The sequence below is a fragment of the Mesoplodon bidens genome (assembly GCF_964165515.1).
Source record: "Mesoplodon bidens genome assembly, chromosome: X".
Taxonomy (NCBI): Eukaryota; Metazoa; Chordata; class Mammalia; order Artiodactyla; family Ziphiidae; genus Mesoplodon; species Mesoplodon bidens.
Genome location: NC_138163.1, coordinates 97657151 through 97674758, shown reverse-complemented (window position 1 = coordinate 97674758; position 17608 = coordinate 97657151). Strand labels below are relative to the sequence as shown.

At 48.1% G+C, this 17608-nt stretch overlaps 1 protein-coding gene across 1 annotated transcript; it reads left to right on the top strand.

Annotated features, from left to right (window-relative positions):
* The first annotated feature begins 1935 nt into the window (after positions 1-1935).
* TBC1D25 (TBC1 domain family member 25) lies at positions 1936-15985 on the top strand. Its single transcript, XM_081221937.1, has 6 exons — positions 1936-2209; positions 3805-3914; positions 4884-5038; positions 13666-13793; positions 13934-14122; positions 14392-15985. The coding sequence occupies exons 1-6, from the start codon at positions 2093-2095 to the stop codon at positions 15751-15753; spliced, it is 2061 nt and encodes a 686-aa protein (XP_081078063.1). The 5' UTR covers positions 1936-2092; the 3' UTR covers positions 15754-15985.
* The last annotated feature ends 1623 nt before the right edge of the window (positions 15986-17608 follow it).

The window sequence follows — 17608 nt, the reverse complement described above, 5'->3', positions numbered from 1 at the left end:
ACAACTCCAAGACTCACCTCATAGACTCCCTATCATGTGTCACACAAACCCTCTCACTCTCCCCACAAACCCCCTATCATTAACCCCATAGGCCTCATCACTCACCATACAGATCCCTTATCACCACCGTATAAGCTCCCCATAGCTCACCCTGCAGAATCCATCACTTACCTTACTTACCCCATCACTCACCCTATAGATCTGGGAAGATCCCCAGATCTTCCATCACTTACCCCATATCCTATCACTCAACCCCACAGACCACCTATCATGTACCCACAGATACTCTTCACCCTACAGGCCCCCATCACTCATCCTGCACTCTGTCATTAACCTCATAGACCTTCAGTCATAAAACAAATGGGTACTTGAGGAATTTTGAGATGACAAAGAATGAATAATAAAACTGCAGATACCTGGAGACTGGCTCCAGGTAACCTGTGCGGAGCAAGACTTCAGTTTAAATCCTGGTTCTGCTCAAGCCTACAGTGTAGCTTTTGAGAAATGCCTCACTGTTAAGGCCGTGCTTCACCTTCTCACCTCAGATCCATCACTTACCTCATGGTTTACTTAAGGCATGCTGGCCTCTGTGCTCTTCCTCAGACACACCAGGCACAGGCCCACCTTCCGTCCATTGCACTGTCTGCGCTCTGTGCCACTTACTATCGCTTTGGTCTAGAGCACGTTTTCCTCTTTCATTCAGTGCTTCCATCTGTAAAATGCTGATAATAATAGTACCTATCTCATAGGGTTTTTATGCAGATTAAAGGAATTAATATATTTAGACTATCTGGCATACACTTTGTTGAATGGAACAATGAACAAATGAAAGAGAAAGTTCTCCCCAGCACTATGACAAGGACCTCCTTTTTGAATTCCTTGCTTCCAGTATCTTTCCTTCCAGGGCCCTCTCCACAAGCCAAGACAGGGACATCTGATCACATCATACCCCCATCTAAAACCTGTGCTCCAGGGCCCTCAGGATAAAACTCCAAGCTCTAGGCTAATGTTTTGCTCATTCCACCCTATGGTAATTTTAATGAGAAACAGACTTTCAAACTCCCTGTTTCCATCAGAAAATCCAGCAGTGCCACAGAAGTGTTTTAGAATTGCAGACTTCTCTAAAAAGGTAACGTTAAGGGTAGCATCCATACAATACTGCAGCAACAGCTGGAGTCCAGGTAACTTACAGGACTCCTTTGTGAGAAATTACATTTGTAAGGGCAGCCTGTATTTTGTCCAAACCATACAGATGTTATACAGTAAAGTGAGGAGAATGCCTTTTTGCATTTTGTGGTACATAAAGTTTCTCAAAGGAGTCTAAGCTATGTCCAGTATTCAGCTGATATTTGGTGGACACACACCATTTAATAACAGGACCGATCTCAACGTGTTGTAAGGATTCAATAAAAACAAAGGCAAACTTTAAAAAGCTAGGACCTCCAGAGAGCATACAAATGGCTTTTTTGGGTAAATTACTTATTGAAGTATAACATGCGGGCAGAAACTGCAAAAATCATAAATGTAAAGCTCCCATGAATTTTCACAACGTGTAAACTATGTTTTAAAAGATTCTGGAAAAAGGATTATTCTTCCGTTCAGCGGATTCATTTGAAGTGAGGATTACAGGCGTTTGAAATAGATGACATCATCTCTAAGCAGAGACGCGAGGCGAGTTGGGGCGGGATGTGGAAGCCCTGACGTCGTCGCGCAGCAGCTTCCTTTCCCCGCCCACTTTTCTCGCCTGAATAGGTCGTCACTTTAACACGCACCTAGGTGAACCCGGAAGCAAACTGCCCAAACAACCAAACCAAGGACAAGGGCGGGGCGGGCCCTCAATAGGCGCCTGCACACTGGCTAAAGTGAGGCAAAATGCCCGGCTTTGCGGGGCGGGGCTCCTGGCAACAGCACACTGTGCGCATGCGCAGAGGCGACCTCCACCCTGTGCCAGGTGGTGGGGGGGGTAGGGTCCTGTGGCGCCCTCTGCGCCTGCGCCCGGGCGCAAGGTGGGGCCGCAGGCGCCCGCATTCTGGGGTGTGCGCAAGGGTAGGGGGCAACAGTCAACTGTCACCCGGAGGCGGGTGGTGGAGGGATGGCGACGGCCTCTGGATCCTCGGACTTGGCCGGCTCCGGAGCGCCCCCGCCTGGTGGGGGAGCCCAAGCGGCAGCTGAGGAGGAAGAGCGAGAGGTGGTGCGGGTCCGAGTCAAGGTGAGGCTGGCGGCCCGTCGTCCAGCCCGCCCAGAGCTCCCGGGGGAAGGGAAGGCGGTGACTGTCCTAGGCTAGAGGGCGGGACCTGAGAATTGGGGTGTTACGTGAGGGGCGAGGCTTGAGGGCAGAGTGATGGTGGCGTGAGTGGAGGGTGGGGGAGAGGCTGGACCTGGGAATGCGAGGGCAGGGCATGGGGCGTGAGGACTGCAAATGGAAAGGTAGAGGCCTCTGGAATGGATGGGTGGAGATTGTGGGAAGAGAGGAGGGACTATAGGGCTGGAGGAGGGGCCTTAATAGTTGAGTGGGGCCTTGAGAAATGAGGGAGGCTGTTGCTGTCTGAAAAGGAGCCGCTGACATCAGTCAACATATGTGTTGAGAGTGCACTTTTGTGCAAGTCCCCACCCTGGATGAGCGGACATACTCGTCGGGGAGACAAACAGCTCAATAAATGAGATGCTTCAGACACTGGTTAATGTCATGGGGAAATAACGAAAAAGGTTTGGAACTAGGGAGTTACTTTAGCCAAGGTCGTACAGGGAAATCCCCAGAGAGGTACTGAAGGAGCAGAGACGCAAATAAAAAGGAGTCAGGCATGTGCATATCAGGGGGGAAGAGTGTTCTAGACAGAGGGAACAGCAAGGGCAAAGGCTGGGAGGTGGGGATGAGCTTGGCATGTTCCCTTAGGTTCCCATGTTGCTGGAGCCCAGAGAGTGAGGGGAAGGGTGGTAGGAGGTGAATCGGAGAGGTAAGGGAGGGGCAGATTGCGAAGGGCCTTTGGCGTGTACTCTTGGGTAAGAAAGCTGTTGCAGTAGTTCCAGCAGGCAGTCAGTGATGGTGGCTCAGACTAGGGTCGTGGCACTGGTGGTGATGAGAAGAGGGTAGATTCTGGTGAGAAGTAAACAGATCACTTCAGTGTAATAGAGGAAGCTCAAAGGTAGAGGTTTGGGAGTTCAGAAAAGAGAAGATGCCTGAGCTGTGAGTGAGCCAGCTGAAGAAAGTGGGAAGGACGTACCAGACTGGGGGGTCTGCATAAGCAAAGGCCTGGAGCCAGAATGTGTTCAGAGTAACTTCCAGGAGTTTGGTAGTGCCAGAGTGTAAAGTTCAAAAAAGCTGACTGGAGAGAGGCTGGCTGGGGTCCTATAGGCCCACCTGTTGGGGCTCCTGGGGTTCCCTTTGAAGAGATTCAAGCAGGGGAGTGTTGTAGATAGATGTGCTATATTGGTTGCAGCGCAGAGGACTGGTTTAGTGAGGGCCAGACTGGACGTGGTGATCCAGGCAACCATCATTGAGGGGATGTAGAAGAAGGATTGGGTGCCTGGACTATTGCAGTAGCCCCCTCACTGGAACACTCCTTTCTCCTTTGTCCCCCACAGACTGTTCATAGAGCAGCCAAAAGGATCCTGTTAAATCCTGAGTCAGACCACATCCCTCCTCTGCTCAGAACCCTCCCAAGCCTCCGCCACCCTCCACTCAGAGCAAAAACAGCAGTTCTCCCCATGGCTCAGAACTCCCACCTTGATCTGGTCCCTGCCACTCACTCCATGTCAGCATGGTGATGTGACCCCTGATGGCCTACCCCTGTCTTCTCTCCCCAGAAATGTGAGAGCTTCTTGCCACCTGATTTTCGCTCTTTTGCTGTGGACCCCCAGATCACCTCACTCGATGTGTTACAGCACATCCTCATCCGAGCCTTTGACTTGAACGGGTGAGTAACGGGATGCTGGGGAAAACCAGTGGGCCACCCACCTCGACAGCGGTTGTTTGGAATTTTTATTGTTGTTGTTTGGTAAAGGGGGAGGTTGTTTTATTATTATTACTATTATTATTATTATTATTATTATTATTATTAAAATAATCCCACAGTGAACAAACAGCCACATACATATCTTGGAATATTTGGGGAAATCTAGTCATAGGAGTAATATTGCTGAGTTAAACGGTGTATGCTTTTTTTAAATTTCAACAGATGTTTCCAAAATGTTCTCCAGGTAGGTATTACCAATTTACAGTCTCACCAGCAGCACATAAAATTCCTGTTTCCCTCACACCCTCACAAACACTGGCTACTAAAAATATTGGAAAATTTGCCAACCTGGTAGATGAAAAGTAGTGTCTCTTGGAGGCAGGTGTGATGACTATTTTGTTGTCGTTGTTATTTTGGACGAATGCACATGGTAACAAACTCAAAGAATACAAAAGCGATGGGTATTTAGGATGTTTCCATGGTTACAATAGTTATCACACAACATACTTCTTTGCATAGTTGCACAGGTGTATCTGAAGAACAAATTCTTAGTTGTTATTTGACTTTTTGTGCATAAACATTTTTTGTTGTGAAAAATAACAAACATACAGATTGCTTTTTTTATGCACAAGGCTGCTTTCTTCCCAATTCTATCCCTCAGCTACTCTGTTACCCTCCCTAGAGGGGACCACATTACCAGTTTCCAATGTGCTCTCCAGATACAAGCAGGTGTGTGTCTGCTTCTGTTTGTGAAACAAAATAGAAATAAATGATCTGACCTCAGGCTGCCTGAAATCCTTGGCACAGTGCCCAGCACACAGTAGGAAGTTGTTTTCAAAATCATCTATCCTCCTCGGCTTCTTTTGGAAACTGTCCCTGAGGCCTCCAGGGCACTGGGGCACTGAAAGCTGCCATGTCTCCTCTGGCCAGGAAGAAGAATTTTGGTATCGGCTACCTGGGCCGGGATCGGCTGGGGCAGGAAGCTTATCTCTCACTCCTGTCTGACTGGGACCTCAGCACGGCCTTCGCCACCGCCTCCAAACCTTACCTGCAGTTGCGTGTAGATATTCGGCCCACTGAGGATAGTGAGTACCTGGTGCCTCGCAGGCACTGCTCTGGGATGCCCCCCTTTTCCCGTGGGATGACTCCACTCCTCACAATGCACTCCCTCACAGTGGGCTAGAGAGCAAGGAATCCTGGGTCCAAATCCTGGCTTGGCCAATGGCCCTCAATTTCTTTATCTGTAAAGTAGAGATAATGGTATCTTAGGGCCATCATGATGATTAAACAGGGAAATTCATGTAAAAAGCCTGGAAAGGTGCATGGCTGCATAGTGAATGCTCAAAAAGTATTAGCTCTAATAACAATAACGATCACATTTATTATAGCATATAATGTAGTAATATATAATTGCATAATGCAATATAATAATAGAGCCACAGTATTATATGTTTCAGTTATAATAATATTGTAAATATAACAATGCTGATTATAGTCATGGTAATTGTATTTATTCATTCACTCACCCTGCACTCATATTCATTTGTTTGTTCCTTTTATCTCTCAGCCATTTCCAGTCTTCTCATATTTGTTCCCCTAGTCTTACCTGTACTGGTCCCTGAGAGCCCACAGGTAAATTAAGACACCGTCCCCAAAATTTGATTATGGAGCATACATTAGAAAATAATAGTGTGTCAGTGTTAAAGTTCCTGGGTATGGTAACGGTATTATGGTTATAGAAGGAAAATATCCTTGTTCTCAGGAAAAACACAGTTAAGTATTAAGGGGTAAAGCATCATGATATCTGCAAATAATTCAGCAAAAAAATATACAATGGAATATTACTGAGCCATAAAAAGAAACGAAATTGAGTTATTTGTAGTGAGGTGGATGGCCCTAGAGTCTGTCATACAGAGTGAAGTAAGTCAGAAAGAGGAAAAACAAATACCGTATGCTAACACATATATATGGAATCTAAGGGGAAAAAAAAAGGTCACGAAGAACCTAGGGGTAAGACGGGAATAAAGACACAGACCTACTAGAGCATGGACTTGAGGATATGGGGAGGGGGAAGGGTAAGCTGTGACAAAGTGAGAGAGTGGCATGGGCATATATACACTACCAAACGTAAAATAGCTAGCTAGTGGGAAGCAGCCGCATGGCACAGGGAGGTCAGCTCGGTGCTTTGTGACCACCTAAAGGGCTGGGATAGGGAGGGTGGGAGGGAGGGAGACACAAGAGGGAAGAGATGGAACATATGTATATGTATAACTGATTCACTTTGTTATAAAGCAGAAACTAACACACCATTGTAAAGCAACTATACTCCAATAAAGATGTTAAAAAAATTAAAAAATTAAAAAAATTATATATAAGCAAGATGAAGCAAATGTGGCAAAAATGTGAACAGTTGGGGGAGCTAGATGAAGGACATACGGATGGTCAATGTATTCATCTTTTAACTTTGTCATAGATTTGAAATTTTTTAAAATAAAAAGTTGTGGAGTGGAAGACACGGTTCCCAGCCTTGGGGAATTCACAGTGTCTATTTGGGGTGACTGAGGCATTTTATTTTACTTTATTTATTTATTTTTAATATTTATCTATTTATTTGGTTGTGCCAGGTCTTAGTTGCGGCTCGCGGGCTCCTTAGTTGCGGCTTGCCGGCTCCTTAGTTGTGGCATGCATGTGGGATCTAGTTCCCTGACCAGGAATCAAACCTGGGTCTCCTGCATTGGGGTCATAGAGTCTTAACTACCGTGCCACCAGGGAAGTCCCGAGGCATTTTATTGATGTCATAATAACATATAAATAGCTAACATGTGTCGAACACTTGGGGCCATTCTGCACACATAATGTTTATTCATTGGATTGTCAAAACAATCCTACAGGGTAGGGACAATCATTATCCCAATGTTATAAATGGGGAAACTGAGGCTCATAGAGGGGACAGGACTTGTCCATGTGACACAGACAGTAAGTGGAGGAGCAGGATTTGAACCCAGGTGGTGGCTGAACTGTCTTCAGAGTCCTTGCTTTTAACCATTTAACTCTACAAAATGTGGGGCTTGTTAAGAAGAGGAAATTAGAGAAAAAGATAGGCAGAGAGAGAGAGAGAGAAACAAGAGTCAGAGGGAAAGATAGTGACAGAGACAGGCAGAGAGACAAATGGGAAAAGACAGGTAGCCAGAGACACAGGAACCTCTACACTGAGCAGCCCTATGTGCTACTATGTGTCAGTCACTTAGCTAAGTCCCCAAGCCCCCATTTCCTCACCTATAAAATAGACACAATAGCACTATTTCAGTAAAGAAATAAAATCTGCCCCACTAATAAACACGTGAAGAAAACCCCAACTGCACAAGAACTGAGAGGAATGCAAATTACAGAGAGACACACACCCATCAGTTTGGCAAAAGGACATTTAAAAGTTATCTTTTTAAAGAGCATCAACTTTCCAGTTACTGATGAGTTAGTTCTATTCCTACCATTGTCTTGTTTCCCAAACTCCTGCAAATACACGAATTCCTGATCCCCTTACACTGATCTCTTTGTTCAACCCTAAGCCAATTCTATGTTGTTTTAATCATGTAGCTTTATGATATGTTTTAATGTTCTCCTTTTAAATTTTTTTCTTGAATATTCTCACGCACTTACTGTTTTTTTTTAATTATTATTTTTTTTGTATGCGTTGGGTCTTGGTTGCTGCGCATGGGCTTTCTCTAGTTGCGGCAAGTGGGGGCTACTCTTCATTGTGGTGCATGGCCTTCTCATTGTGGTGGCTTCTCTTGTTGCAGAGCATGGGCTCTAGGGTGCGTGGGCTTCAGTAGTTGTGGCACACAGGCTCAGTAGTTGTAGTGCACAGGCTTAGTTGCTCCATGGCATGTGGAATCTTCCCAGACCAGGGCTCGAACCCATGTCCCCTGCACTGGCAGGTGGATTCTTAACCACTGCACCACCAGGGAAGTCCCACTGTTCTTTTCATTTAATAGAATTAGCTTATCATTTCATTAAAATCCTGATGGGAATTTGATTGGAGCTGCTTTTTTTTTGGTGGGGGGGGGTGCTGTGCCACACAGCTTGCAGGATCTTACTTCCCTGACCAGGAATGGAACCCAGTGAACCTGGGCCCACGGCAGTGAAAGTGCCAAGTCCTAACCACTGGACTGCCAGAGAATTCCCTGGAGTTGCATTTTTTAATGAAACTATTTTTTTTTTTTAGCCGCACCACGTGGCTTGTGGGATCTTAGTTCCCTGACCAGGGATTGAACCCAGGCCCTCCACAGTGAAAGCACAGAGTCCTAACCACTGGACCGCCAGGGAATTCCCTAATGAAACTAATCTTTAATTATCCAGTAAATACATTCTCCTTATTATAAATAATGCTGAAGTCTCCTGGAACCACTGTGCCTAATCTTTTTTTTTTAATTTATTTATTTTATTTATTTTATTTTTGGCTGCACTGGGTCTTTGTTGCTGCACGCGGGCTTTTCTCTGGTTGCTGCGAGCAGGGGCTACTCTTCATTGCAGTGCGCGGGCTTCTCATTGTGGTGGCTTCTCTTGTTGGGAGCACGGGTTCTGGGCGCATGGGCTTCAGTAGTTGTGGCACACCGGCTCAGTAGTTGTGGCTTGCGAACTCTAGAGTGCAGACTCAGTAGTTGTGGCTCACGGGCTTAGTTGCTCCGCGGCATGTGGGATCTTCCCGGACCAGGGCTCAAACCTGTGTCTCATGCATTGGCAGGCGGATTCTTAACCACTGCACCACCAGGGAAGCCCCCACTGTGCCTAATCTTGTTCCCCTACCCTTTTGCCCTGCAGAAGCTACTTTGATCAGTTTGATGTGTAACCTTACAGGTCCTTTATTTATTCACACACATATACACACAGACAAATTAATCTACATATAGAGATACGTAAGTATATTCATATTTGTACATATACACAGACGGTATGTGTTTAACATTAATGGGATCATGCTATACATTAATAGGTAAGTAAGGGCTTCCCTGGTGGTGCAGTGTTGAGAGTCCGCCTGCCGATGCAGGGGACACAGGTTCGTGCCCCAGTCTGGGAAGATCCCACATGCCGCGGAGCGGCTGGACCCGTGAGCCATGGCTGCTGAGCCTGCGCATCCAGAGCCTGTGCTCTGCAACGGGAGAGGCCACAACAGTGAGAGGCCTGCGTACTGCAAAAAAAATAAATAAATAAGTGAGTAAGTAAGTGTCCAATCGATGGAGCTGTTACAAATATTATTAATGGAATTCTTGGGATTGTGTTCGTGACTGTGAAAGCAACAGGCACGTTGTGACCACTTAGATGGCCCAGTCCCTCTTTCAGGGAAGAAGTCAGTTTCTGTCACCTCTACAGTTGGAAGATTACCAAGCCTAGACCATCAACCAATCTGTATTTGTGATATGAATTCTCTTTCTGTCATATGTATTGCAGATATTTCTTTCCAAGCTTATCTTTTTGTTTTATGGCTTTGTTTATGGTGATTTTTTGATCCTATCAAAAACTAAACTATGTATGCAGTCTTATACATATATCTGTCTTTTTCTCTATGATTTCTGAATTTCTCCTTACTTTGGAACATCCTCCCCATCCACAAGCTTATACAAATATTCTCCTACATTTTCTTCTAATATGCTTATTAATTTCTTTTCTACATATAAATCTCTGTCAGCATTGTGATTAGTAGACCTAGCTTTAAAAAAAATTCCAGACAAATAGGTATGTCAGCATCATCTATTAAATAACACTTTTTCTACGCTGATTTGAAATGCCACTTCTGTCATGTACTGAGTTCCCATATGTCCTTGGATTTATTTCTGGGCTCTCTATATTGAATTCCACCAGTTGGCTCTGTTTGTCTCATGCTATGCTAACACCATATTTTTATCACAGTGGTTTTGTGATACATTTTAATAAGGCAAGCATTACCTTCCTCCCACTATTCTTTTTTTTTTTTGGCTCTCCTTTTTCTTAACTATTCTTAAATGTGAATTCTTTCATATGAACCTTAAAATAATTTTATCCAGTTCAAGGAAAAAACCCACTACATCACTGATTGGCATTGCACAAAATATATAATTTAGGATTTGGGAGGTTTGACAATTTTATGATAAGGAGGTGCAGTATGTATAGTACATATTGTGTAATACTGCAAGAAGGGCCTGGGGCAGCACCCCATAATGAAACTTGCATGTTTCTTCAGGGAAGTGTGTGCATATTCACACTTAGTGAGTTACATAAAGACTAGATATAGGGCTTCCCTGATGGCGTAGTGGTTAAGAATCTGCCTGCCAATGCAGGGGACCTGGGTTTGAGCCCTGGTCTGGGAAGATCCCACATGCCGCGGAGCAACTAAGCCCGTGCACCACAACTACTGAGCCTGCGCCCTAAAGCCCACGAGCCACAACTACTGAAGCCCACGTGCCACAACTACTGAGCCTGTGTGCCACAACTACTGAAGCCCACACACCTAGAGCCCGTGCTCTGCAACAAGAGAAGCCACTGCAATGAGAAGCCCGTGCACCGCACCAAAGAGTAGCCCCTGCTCACCACAGCTAGAGGTAGCCCACACACAGCAACGATGACCCAACGCAGCCAAAAATAAATAAATAAAGTAATTTATTTTTTTAAAAAAAGACCACATGTAGTCACTCGTCAGTTCAGATCCGGTTTTGCCACTAGATGAGTTTGGGCTTGTAGAAATCCTTTGTCCATTTTATTAACAGGTTCTTTCTTTCTTTTAAAAGTCAATATAGAATATCTCTCTTTTCCTGTCATGTGTTTGGTCTTTTTTTATTTTTTAAACCCACTGAGTTGTACACTTTATTTATTTTTTTTAATTTGGTTGCACCGAGTCTTAGTTACGGCTCACGGGCTCCTTAGTTGCAGCATGTGAACTTTTAGTTGCGGCCTGCATGTGGGATCTAGCTCCCTGACCAGGGATCAAACCGGAGCCCCCTGCATTGGGAGCGCCGAGTCTTAGCCCCTGCACCACCAGGGAAGTCCCATGTTTTTGGTGTTGAGTGGTGCTTTTTCTGACATTCACATGGCTGCTCTTGCTTTCTGCTTGTGTTTGCCAGGTATACCTTCATGTTTCTTCCATTTTTAACCTTTCTTTGTCACCTAGTTTTAGTATGTCTCTCACAAAATCTCCATAGCTGGATTTATGCTTTTTTACACAATTGACAGTGAAATCTTTTGAGCACTTTTCTCCTCCAGTCTCCCCCACCCTCCGTAGCCCGTGAAATGGAAGCTTTGGAACACTTCTCATTCTCATCCTTCTCCTGCTCCCTAACCCTTAACTTCTGGGCTTTGCCCCGACAGTAATTTTTTCTCTTTTTCAATTCCAGGCTATCATTATCTTTTCTTTAGAGTCACTCGCTTATGTTTCAGGAATCCTAACGTAACAATATTACAAACTCCCAGTCACAGTCTCTTTGTCATTTTATGTTTAACTGTATATATTAAAAACTTGTGGCCTGTCCCCACTTACCCTCCCTTTTGCCTTCCCCCACCCACCTTGAGCCCTTGTAGTCATTCAGTAGTCATTTCTTAGAGAACTTCTTTGTTCTCCTCCAGTAAGGTGCATGCGTTAGACGTATGCTAATAATCAGAAACTTCAGTCGTGATGGATACGTACTGGGTTGGCTGGATGTGTGACCCTTGGATCTCAGGCCTCTCTTGTCAGTACTCCGTGGGTGCTGCAAGCCAGTGTCTTGCTTCCAGAGTTGTGAAACAGAAGCCCGTCGGCATTCTGACCTTTCAGTTGTAAGCAGCCTGTTCTTCGTCTTTGGAAGCTGGCAAGAGTTTGTCTTCATTCTTAGAATGTGGGCATTTCACCAGCAGGTGAATAGAGTTGGGGGAGCCCGTGGTCTGTGCTGTTCGTTGATTCATCCTACCTGAGACCTACCGAGCCACTTCTTCCTCTCAGGGACAGTTTCCTTCATATCTGGGTAATTCTGTCTCCACCTGACCCCTTTGCTCCTCCTGCATTTCTTAGGGTTTGCATTGTCAGGTCTCCTGGACTTGTCCTCCAAGTCTCTCTGCTTTCCTCTCAGATCATCAAGCTTTAGCTCTGTGCCTTGACAGGGGCTCCTCTCTTTGGTCTTTCACACCATCGGTGTGACCTTCTTTATTTTACCTGTTGAGTAGTGCGACCTTCATGTTAACGTGTTTTCATGTTTTAGAAAGCCCACTCTGGCAGCTGTTGGGAGAGGGTGCAGAGAGGCAAAGGGGAGGCAGGGACTGGTTGGGAGGCAGTTTCAGGTGAGAGGCATGGTATGAGCTGAGAGAAGAGGTGGAATTGAAGTGTGTTCTGCATGCAGAAGCTATGGAGCTTGGCGACGGTTTGGCCCTGGGAGTTGAGAGAGTGGGAGGCGGCAAGGACATCTGTGAGGTGTGGGACTTAAGCAACTGAACAGGTAGAGACGCTGTTCACTCACATGAGCAGAGGAGGAGGTTTTGTCTAGAGTGGATCTTGGGCTCCCCTTTTGGACCCCTTAGGTTTGCAGTGCCCCATGGGACACCTAAGGAGAGGCAGTGACATCCACCTGTGGCCCAGGGTTTGCTTCCCCCTCAGCTCTGTGGGAGAAAGTACAGTGGACTTCATGGAAATGTTGCTTAGTGATGGCATTTGCCTGCAAATGACAATGGCTTGAACAAATCCCAGTTGGTTTGTTTCGTATAATAGAGTTTGAAAGCCACTGGTCTTTGCTGTTGCCAGCTTAGCAGCTCTGTGGCGCCAGGGCCGACACCTCTTAAGTCTCTCGAACTTACTCAGGTGGCCACTGCTGCTTCAGCCACATGACATTTGAGGTGGGCAGAAAGGATGCAAGGGGGAGTAAAGAAGAGAGAGAAGGGACAGACTTCTGCTGATGTTCCAAGGGCCAGAACTGGATAATATCAAGCATAGCATTGTTTCTTCTGTCTAACATGCAGGGCATACCTGTTCTACAAATACTTTTGCTAAAATTTATCTGGGCCCTGGAGTAAGGTAAATGAGATTCACATCCCAGCTCTACCGTTTCCTTGGCCACTTACCAACTGTTCCAAGCTGTTTGTCATGGTCTGCAAAATAAGAATGGTAATGGTAGTCTATACCAATTGTGGGAGGACGACTAGCAGGAATATAAGATTAAGAGTTTGGACTCTTGTGCTTTGGGCCTGGCCTTCAAATTTCGGTTCTTTCACCCACTTGCTGTGGGGCCTTGGGCAACTTCTAGTCCTGACTATGCATGTTTCCACATAGAGTGGCAATAATAATAGTGCCTAACTTAGAGGATGGATGTGAATATTAAATGAGTTAAGATCTGCAAAGGGCTCAGAACGTTTCCTGGCACTTAGCCGTATGGAAGTGTTGTCTACTGTTCTTATTGTTTATATTGACGTTAAGCCCTGTCACAGTGCCTGGCACATAGTAAGTGCTTGATAAATATTACCTTCTGTCATTAAAATACTACTATTAGAGTCTGCCCAGCCATTCTGTGAGACAGTTTCCACAAGAGGATTATCCATGGTTTTATTTTTTACATAAATACAGGTAAAAAATAATGTAAAATGTAAAAATGGGATGACATGGGAAGGGAGAGTGGAGTGGCTCATTGCCCTGTGGGTGGCCTGGCTTTTGGAGGGAGAGGAACCCGGCCCTGAGGTCTGGAGGTTCTCATCTGCATTCTCATACGGCGTCATTCTGTGTGCCCAGGCCCGCTGCTGGAAGACTGGGACATAATCAGCCCCAAGGATGTCATTGGCTCCGACGTGCTGCTGGCTGAGAAGCGGTCATCGCTGACGACAGCTGCCCTGCCCTTCACACAGTCCATCCTCTCTCAGGTGCTTTCAGGGAGCCCTGGGGCCCAGCTGTGATTGGAGGGCAGGGCATCCCTGGCACCCCGGATTCCGAGCATGCCAGTTGGCACCTGCCCCTGGCCTGCCCAGCTGAGCGGTGGCCTCCCTCCCTCCTTCCTTCACAGGTGGGCCGCACCTTGTCCAAGGTCCAGCAGGTGCTGAGCTGGTCATATGGGGAAGACGTCAAGCCCTTCAAGCCTCCCCTGAGCGATGCAGAGTTTCACACATACCTGAACCACGAGGGCCAGCTCTCGCGCCCTGAGGAGTTGCGCCTGCGGATCTACCATGGTGGTGTTGAGCCCTCCCTGCGAAAGGTGAGCCTTCTTGGTCACTCACTGGATCCATCACAGCAGTCATGAATAGCTCAAGAGACACATGCTGTGGGCCACACTCTCGGGGGATGGCGTGGAAGTATTCCAGCACAGCAGGCTTACCTTCAGGAGGGGCTAGGAGTCAGAGGCAGGAAGGCAGGCTTTTCCAAAGGAGGGCAGAGGCCCAGGGTGGCTGGGTGGTGATGGATCCACACGAGGGTGTGGCTGCTCATCTGTAGACCCTCAGCCTCATCCCTTTCATCCCTGGCCAGGTGGTGTGGAGGTACCTTCTGAACGTGTACCCAGACGGGCTGACAGGCCGCGAGCGGATGGACTACATGAAACGCAAGAGCCGCGAGTATGAGCAGCTCAAGAGCGAGTGGGCCCAGCGGGCGAGCCCCGAGGACCTGGAGTTCATCCGCAGCACGGTCCTCAAGGACGTGCTGCGTACCGACCGGGCCCACCCCTACTTCGCGGGGCCCGAGGACGGCCCACACCTGCGGGCTCTGCACGACCTGCTCACCACTTACGCCGTTACCCACCCACAGGTGTCCTACTGCCAGGGCATGAGTGACCTGGCCTCGCCCATCCTTGCCGTCATGGACCACGAGGGCCATGCCTTCGTCTGCTTTTGTGGCATCATGAAGCGCCTGGCTGCGAACTTCCACCCTGATGGCCGCGCCATGGCTACCAAGTTTGCTCACCTCAAGCTGCTGCTGCGACACGCCGACCCTGACTTCTACCAATACTTGCAGGAAGCCGGTGCTGACGACCTCTTCTTCTGTTACCGCTGGCTGCTGCTCGAGCTCAAGCGCGAGTTCGCCTTTGATGACGCTCTCCGCATGCTGGAGGTCACCTGGAGCTCGCTGCCCCCCGACCCTCCCGAGCATGAGGTAGAGCTCGTGGGCCCCCCCAGCCTGGTGGCAGACACTGGCTTTGGGGGCCACAGGGGACGGCCCGTGCGGCAGAGGCACATGCTGAGGCCCGCCGGTGGAGGAGGTGATGCTTTTGAAGATGCTGTTGACCACTTGGCCGCCACCAGCCAGGGGCCTGGTGGCGGGGGGCGTCTCCTGAGACAGGCCAGTCTGGATGACCTCCAGCAACTCAGGGATAACACAGGCCCCAGGAGGGACCTCCTCGTCCAGCTGCCCCACCCAGCTGCCCTCATCAGCTCCAAGTCTCTCTCTGAGCCCTTGCTGAACTCCTCAGACCCACTGCTTTCCTCCTCTTCCCACCCTGATTCCCCATCGTCTTCATCTCCACCGTCCACCCAGGACGCCTCTCCCACTGGTGACGTGGCTGCAGGATCCCCCTTGATGCCAGAGGTGGGCTCCCCACAAGACCCTGGGAAGTCCCTGCCACCTCCACCCCCACTGGGCCTGCCCCCGCCCCAGGAGTTTGGCCGAGGGAACCCATTCATGCTCTTCCTGTGCCTCGCCATCCTGCTGGAGCACCGCGACCACATCATGCGCAACGGGCTGGATTACAACGAGCTGGCCATGCACTTTGACCGCCTCGTGCGAAAACACCACCTGGGGCGCGTCCTACGCCGGGCCAAGGCTCTCTTCGCTGATTACCTGCAGTCAGAGGTGTGGGACTCAGAGGAGGGGGCCGAGGCCACAGCCCCATCTTGATCAGACTCCCTCCAGCCCACTATCAGCCCCACCAGATATCCGTTCGTTGCCAAGAGGGTCTACACATGAGACCCCACCTCCCTGCCTGCCAGCCCTAGACATGTGGGAGCATAGTGCCCTCTCTCCCCAGGTCTGAGAGTATGGGGCTCTGCTTCAGTACTGCCCCACGGCGGCCACGGCCTCTTTTTTCTGTTTTTGTTGTTTTGTTTTTAACAACTGTACTTTGCACACATGAAGGTCACTGTGGTCTGTGTATTTCTCTGCCTTCTCCCTGGTTTTTGTTGTAGATGGAGTCCCCAGGGCCTCTTTACCTGCTGGAGCTGAAATACTTCCCATTTCAGGTGAAGGGCGGCTCCTGCTTCCCCAGTGGCAGGAGAATGGATGCTGAGAAATCAGTTCTAGAAGGTGAGCCCAGGTCGAGGACTGCTTGAGGAGGCCTGAGGCTGTTTTGTGGTACATCTGTATGCCTGTAAGGGTCTGGATGATGTCTGTGAATGTATGTTTTTAGGACAGGCCCTTGAATGAGGGATGGGAGAGAGAGTTCCTGATTCAGAAAGGGCAGGATTCATTACAAAGACTGGGAAGTATGGGCTACTTAGAAACATTGCGCCAGATACCTCTAGCATTCCATACGTCACCATTTCTAGGATCCAGCCCCTTCTCTGTGAGTCTTATGCACTAATGCTAGTGGTCCTGGGCAGGGGTCTAAGGTTCCTATTCTCGTCACTTGCTTTGGGGACAGCTTAAGGGACTGTGGCCTTGCCATGCCTCAGGCTGTCAGCACTAAACTGGGTTTCCAGCTCATGGATACCTGTCTTAACCACTTCAACAATAGAAACCATTTATTTGCCTTCTCCGTCCCACTACTGTGGACAAACAAATCAGGCACTGATAAAGCTCAGGCCCTAAAAGGAGTCACCTACCTGTGTGGAGGATAATGATCCCAAAAAAGTTCATTTTTCCCACTTACCTTCTCAGAAGGCAGATTCTCTCACAAGGCCGAGTGCTGTCCCTCCACAGAAGACATGGCAGATGATGGATGAAGTAACTTGGGGTCCTTCAGGTCGTGGCCTCACTGTGCCAGGTTCTGGCCAGAAGGTGCTGCTCTAGGCAATACCGACAGGTGAGAGGCACGAGGGCAGCTATCCTCTCATCTGTCTCTCCCAAAACAATGTCATATAAAGCTGGAGTTAACTCTTAAAAGGCTCCCATCACCCCCCAGTATTGGACAGGAGGCTGACCACTCCTCAGATGAGGGCTCAGTCACCGGAGGCGGGACAAGACCATTCTGTGCCTAGGGTCTCCAAGACTGTGGGTCTAACAAGTGTGGATAAGGGGCTCAGGCACGCTGGCCCCAGGGGCCATCCAAGACAGGGGAAAATCTGGCCCTCTGAGTACCTGAAATGTCCCCTTTGTCAGTAACCAGCCAACACCCTCTGGGTGTATTCTGTGATTTATGAGCTTAGATATTTGAGAAGTCAGACAAGTCAATTCTGTGTATGGCAGCTTGGGACCTCTGAAGGCCAGAGGAGTCCTTTCTGTGAACAGGAAGCTCAGACAACCTGAAGGACAGAAATCTCTACTAGTTTCCGAAGTTACTTGGGACTTCTGGTTCCTGCTAAGACGGCAGACAGCACAAGCCACTGATTCCCTTGCCCAAAAACTACTCTGGAGAAACTACAGAGGGAAACATGAGTTCCAGAAACTAGCACAGCTATGAAGACCTATGAGGAGATGGAAGGTTATCTTTAACTGACCTATGTTTTGAGTGGTAGATGGCTGGAGGCAGCAAATACAGAACAGGTTAGAGATTTAAGTTCTGGCTGGTGCCTCTCCCCCATGTTGCCTTGCCTGC

What these genes read in the sequence shown, in the direction of transcription:
- TBC1D25 (XM_081221937.1), top strand. Translation starts at nt 2,093, where the DNA reads ATGGCGACGGCCTCTGGATCCTCGGACTTGGCCGGCTCCGGAGCGCCC. An exon ending in CGAGCCTTTGACTTGAACGG is followed by an intron (nt 3,915 to 4,883) that starts GTGAGTAACGGG and finishes TCCTCTGGCCAG; the next exon opens with GAAGAAGAATTTTGGTATCG. An exon ending in TTGAGCCCTCCCTGCGAAAG is followed by an intron (nt 14,123 to 14,391) that starts GTGAGCCTTCTT and finishes ATCCCTGGCCAG; the next exon opens with GTGGTGTGGAGGTACCTTCT.